The sequence below is a fragment of the Musca autumnalis genome, unplaced genomic scaffold (genome assembly GCF_047663935.1).
Source record: "Musca autumnalis isolate F117 unplaced genomic scaffold, ASM4766393v1 scaffold_3, whole genome shotgun sequence".
NCBI classification, from domain to species: Eukaryota; Metazoa; Arthropoda; class Insecta; order Diptera; family Muscidae; genus Musca; species Musca autumnalis.
In genome coordinates, this window is record NW_027411866.1 from 70,445,799 (window position 1) to 70,451,779 (window position 5,981).

Sequence of the window (5,981 nt, forward strand, 5' to 3'; positions counted from 1 at the left end):
TTTAGATCATTTTCTAGTTATTACACATGCAGTTTAAAACTTTTTTGTAATATTATCTCAAGTAATTTTAGCATGCTGTGTTGTCTTTTGCCATAGAAAAAAATGTGTATTGAAAATTGCCATTTCAAAAACAAACACTCTGTTTTTTAATTGTGTGAGTGAGCAAATTGACACACACCGACAGCAGAAGGGCGCCCTTTGAGCAGGCCTATTTTAAAATAAATTAAAGCCACAATATTGAGTGTATATGTGGTACGAAACTATATATCCTATAGTCAAATCCAGAAAATCAAAAATTGTGCAAACTGCAAATCAAAAACTGGCGTGCATACGTTTCTGGTAGGATTTATCATAGAAGACCAGATGATCTTCTCAACAAAAAGAAATAATAACTTTCATAATAAAAAAGAAAACTAGTTTACTAAATTCTACAAAAATCGTAATACCCAAATGAAAAATAATATTAAAATCCATGTCTATACAAAGTCGGCCAATAAGCACACCTCAAGTGCGATTCTCTGCCTCATTTTTGAATTACTCACAAAAATGAAAAGTTCAAATAATAGCGTTGGCAACCCTGTTCGCTGTAGTGTCAAATTTTTGTGTGCTCTGTGCATTTTTTAAAAAAATTAAATTTTTAATTAAATTAGCGTGTATACGTTATCAAAAGTTTATTAAAATTATTAAATAACTTATTGTCTAAATATTGTGCTAATTGGTGAAGTGTTATTAATTACATTTGTGCTAATAAGCTGCTTTTTTGTGTTGAATTTGTCTAATTGGCTATTTCGTTTTGTGCATATATTCTGTTACATTAGCTTATTGTGTTGTTGTAACAGCTTGGTTATCATATCAAAACAGAGTTGCCAAAGATTGCTTTTTTTTAATTAAAGGATTAAGAAATTCAGCTACAAAATCTCCAAAAAATTTTAACTTATTAGTAAACTGAAATATAGTTAACATGGTCTGTTCATACGAAATATGTAATATTCGTGATGATAGTGAAGTTTGTGTTACATGTTGGTTTTGTTTAGATCAATGGCATTGTAAGTGTGCTCGTATGAGAGTAATAGTTACTGACATAATTAAAGAAAATGATGGAATTCGTTGGTGCTGTCCCAATTGTAGAAAAATCTCTGCTGATTTTTACAATTTTGCAAAGAATCTACATTCCGAACTAGTTTCAATTAAAGGGGAACTTTCCATAATCTGTTCCCGTTTTGATAAAGTTTCAAATTTGTTTAGCAAATATCCGGATTTGGACGAATTTGCATCGTCACCATCGGTTATCGGGCAGAAACGCAAAAGGTCGACGAAAAAGAGTACAGGTAAAACTGTTTCTAGTCGTAAACCTAGTGTTTCTCGGGATACTGTAGTACAATCGGATCCAGTTAATATTTCTGATACAACTGAATCTGGTCGTGCTCAGTTATACGCCAATGTTGTGTTGGATAAGCCTTTGGAAGTAAGCAAGCAGTTAAAGGAGGTTGTAGCAACTCCTGAGTTAATGAGTACTGGTGGTGCTAGTCTTGAAAAGACCTCACAATCTGCTCAAGGTATTCAGGAGTTGGCAACATCCTTGCCTGTTGTCTCTTCAAGGGGCTCATCTGCCAATGTAGGCCATACCCAACAACCTGTGCAAAGATCATTATCTATGCCTCCAGCTATGAAAATGGTATTTGCGTCAAGGTTCCCTCCCGAAACGACGGCTGACGAAATTTATGATTATATAAGATCAAGTATTCAAGGAGATTACTTTCTTAAATGTTACAAGCTTCGTTCAGCATTTTCGGAAAGTAGATCTTCTTTCAGGATTGTTACTAATCAGTCAATATTTAATCAAATTATATCGAGAGAATTTTGGCCTGTAAATGCTTTTATAAAAGAATTTGTGGAAAGAAACGACAAGTTAGCACATTTGCCTCCGCGAACAGCTACAGTTTCAAAAAACTAAAAAATTCTATTTCTATATGCTATCAGAATGTAAGGGGTTTAAATACAAAATTAACTCGCTTATATACTGATAGCTTCGGTTTTAATTATGATGCAATTGTTTTATCTGAAACTTGGTTAAAAAAAGCTGTATTAAATAGTGAAGTTTTATGTCCGAAATATCAAATATTCAGAAATGATCGTGTTGCTAAAAAAGGTGGTGGAGTCCTTATTGCAGTTGACTCCTCTTATTCCACTAATTTAATTGAAATAAATAATATTCCTGATATTGAATTTTTAAGTATATCCATTGAACTAGGCAATTTTAAATTATTTATAACTTGTTCCTATATTCCTCCTTCTTCTCAACTTGACATATATAAAAAACATATATCCGCAATCAGTTCAATCGTTGGAAATATGAATGAAACCGATCGAATTTTGGTTCTGGGCGATTTTAATATGCCCTCTGTTAAATGGCTCTTATTACCAGATTCTGAAGCTCTAACACCACTAACATCCCGGGCGAATGCTAATCAAGATACATTCGAAATTGTTAGTCGATTTTGTGACCTCAATCTTCATCAAATAAACGATATACTGAATAGTTACGATAGAATCCTTGATTTAGCATTTGTAAACGTTACTCAATATTTTGAAATAATTAGAATTCCACCAATTTCTATTCCTGAAGATATTCATCATCCCTCATTATGTATAACCATGACCCATAATCATTCCTTTGGGGAAAATCAGTCCAAAGTGTTAAAAACTGTCCTTAATTATAAAAAAACAGATTTTCGGAAACTCAATTCTCTTATTTCTTCTGTTAACTGGACATTGGTATGTCTTTGCAGCAGTGATATTGATCTTGATATTAAAATTAACAAATTCTATGAGATCATAAATAAATTTATGCTTGAATGTATTCCAACTATTAAAGTCACAAATTCTTATAAATTTCCATGGATTACTCCTGAGTTATCAACTATAAAAAATTCCAAAAATAAACTTTTTCGTAAATATAAAAAGTCAGGTTCTTCAATTGACTACGCCAATTATTCTGTAGCTAGGTCTAAGTATACGCTAGAATCTCGTAGATCATATAATGAGTACCTTAACAAGATTAAAGAAAATTTTAAGTCCAATCCTAAGTCCTTCTATGACTTTGTTAATTTAAAAAGAAAAACACCTTCTAAGCCCTCTTTATTGAAATTCAATAATCAAGAATTTACTAAAAACACAGATATTGCTGAATGTTTTGCAGAATTTTTTGCTACAACTTATTCAAGTGCATCTTGTCAAATTAGAGATACATATCCTTATAAATTATCTCAGATTGATGAAATTTACATGCCTTTCTTACAATACCAAGACGTTTCCAAAAGTCTGCGATGTTTAAAACCCATTAAAAGTCCAGGTCCCGATGGAATACCTAGTTTAATTCTGAAGCATTGTTCAGTTGCATTGTCAACCCCTTTAACTCTATTGTTTAACTATTCCCTTAAATTCGGTCATTTCCCCGCAATATGGAAAAAGTCTTATATTGTACCTTTACATAAGTCAGGCAGTCTGACTAATGTATCCAATTATAGAGGAATTGCAAAATTAAGTGCAATTCCTAAATTGTTCGAAAAATTAATTACTTCTGTAATTTCCCATAAAATTCAACCCATGCTAAGTCCATATCAGCATGGTTTTCGTAGTGGTCTTTCGACCATAACAAACCTTATAGAATTCACATCGAATGTAATAAAAGGATTTGTTCGGCATAATCAAACTGACACAATATATACAGATTTCAGCAAAGCATTTGATAGGGTTAACCATAGGCTTTTGTTGTATAAATTAGATTATATGGGCTTCAATACTAATTTAGTAAGATGGATATCTTCTTATTTACAAAATAGATCACAAACAGTTTTGTTTGATGGATGTGTCTCAAAATCGATTGACGTGCCATCGGGTGTTCCGCAAGGAAGTCACCTCGGACCGGTTCTCTTTCTTTTATTTATAAATGACTTGCCAAACTCAATAATGCATTCTAGATTGCTAATGTACGCTGATGATGTCAAGCTATTCATTACTCATAAATCGGAAAAGCAAGCTGATCTTCTCCAGAGTGATTTAAATAGCCTTTTTCAATGGTGTAAAATCAACTGTATGGACTTAAACTTAAAAAAATGTAAACATATGTGTTTTTCCAGATCTTCTTCTTTAATAAGGCAATACAATATTAACGGTTCTCAATTATTAACTGTAGCATCATTTGTTGATCTTGGCCTTTTGATGGATCGAAAATTAAAATTTAATAATCATGTAATTTCTATTGTTAATAAAGCGCATGGAGTTTTAGGATTTATAAAAAGATGGGCCAAAGAATTTTCAGATCCCTATATAACAAAACAACTATTTACGTCACTTGTAAGACCTATATTAGAATATGGTTCTGTTGTATGGGACCCTCAATACGCAGTGTATTCTGATAAAATTGAATCAGTGCAGAAACAATTTTTGCTTTTTGCACTGAGAGGTTTACATTGGAATAGCGATTTTGTCTTGCCTTCATATACAAGCAGGTTAAAATTAATTCGATTACCTACATTAAAAAGTAGACGCACAATGTTAAACACTATGATGGTGCATAAAATTTTAATGGGTAATATTCCCTCGGATTTCTTAATATCATCTATTAGAATAAATGTTCCTTGTAGAACAATTAGAAACTATCAACCCTTATTTAGAGATTTCCACCGCACGAATTACTCTATGGGAGATCCTATTAACAAAATGTGTGTAGATTTTAATTCCATGTATTGTAATGTAGACTTTGGCATGAGCCTTGACCTTATAAAATCTAACATAATTTTATTTTTAAATGAATAGTATATAAAAATGTATTAGTAAGTAACTAACTAGCTGATGAAGTAAATTCTGTAGCTGGTTTTCAATTTCCCTCTCATACCCCATCATGATGCGGATCATGGTGTGTACGCGATCCCTACGTAAAAGGGAGGTCGCCCCCTCGGTCGGCAGGGGTGGGAAAGTGAGGCGTGGGAACGTTCGAATAAAAAAAAAAAAAAAAAAAAAAAAAAATCGTAATACCCAAATGAAAAATAATATTAAAATCCATGTCTATACAAAGTCGGCCAATAAGCACACCTCAAGTGCGATTCTCTGCCTCATTTTTGAATTACTCACAAAAATGAAAAGTTCAAATAAAAGTTGATAATACTCTTGCTTTCGGGTTAACCAAAAGTTTGTTTCGTACAAATTGTTACAGAATGTTGTCTGTTTCCACAATTTGTTGACAGTTCTTCACTAAGAGCTTTCAAGTTTTTGAAGGAGAAATTTCTCCTGGCAAAATCTTTAAGCCAACAGACATAAATATAAGAAACTCAAATCACAGTAATAAGTAACCAGACAGACTTAATGCAAAATCCGAAATGATTATTGTGAAATAAACTAGGTGTAAGTGACAATTACTTGTTTTTTTTTTACTTTTTAATAAGTCAAATTGTCAGAATATTTTAGGATCAACCCAGAAACTCAAAATTTAATAAAAAATATTTCAATTCTGTTCTATACAGAGCAGATATGAAGTATAGAATATATCGCATTATCTTTAGAGTAAAATCGAAGCCAATTAAGATTAAATTTCTAATCGTTCTATTTATTTCCTGTAAATTTTTCTGAACTCTGTATAGGCATTTATTGCAATTAAACAAGTACAATTTTTTTGCACTTCTTTCAACTTAACATTTAAATATTTAGTTTAATGATTATTGTTTGTGTTGTTTATTGTTGAAGATTCAATCTAGTTTGTTTTGTATTTTTTGTTGTTTTATCAGCTATGTCATAGAAAATATAAACAAATTTTGCACAGTGATCTTGGATGGAATTTTGCGATTTAAAATCAATTTTTATCAATTATTGTACTCTTCGATTTTCTTGATTTTTTATATTAAACTACGATTAATAACAAAATTTTTATGACCTATTTGGTATTGGGATTCGAATGATTACTATTTTTCTTAATGTTTCAAAAT

At 31.5% G+C, this 5,981-nt stretch overlaps 1 protein-coding gene across 2 annotated transcripts; it reads left to right on the forward strand.

Moving 5' to 3' along the window:
• The first annotated feature begins 622 nt into the window (after window positions 1-622).
• LOC141400118 (uncharacterized) lies at window positions 623-5,022 on the forward strand. 2 transcript variants are annotated; one of them, XM_073979561.1, is made up of 2 exons: window positions 623-718; window positions 894-5,022. In XM_073979561.1, the coding sequence occupies exon 2, from the start codon at window positions 962-964 to the stop codon at window positions 1,952-1,954; it is 993 nt and encodes a 330-aa protein (XP_073835662.1). In that variant the 5' UTR covers window positions 623-718; window positions 894-961; the 3' UTR covers window positions 1,955-5,022. The 2 variants fall into 2 exon arrangements, with proteins under 2 accessions (XP_073835662.1, XP_073835661.1); XM_073979560.1 differs by having other exon boundaries at window positions 711-795.
• The last annotated feature ends 959 nt before the right edge of the window (window positions 5,023-5,981 follow it).

What these genes read in the sequence shown, in the direction of transcription:
- LOC141400118 (XM_073979561.1), top strand. Translation starts at nt 962, where the DNA reads ATGGTCTGTTCATACGAAATATGTAATATTCGTGATGATAGTGAAGTT.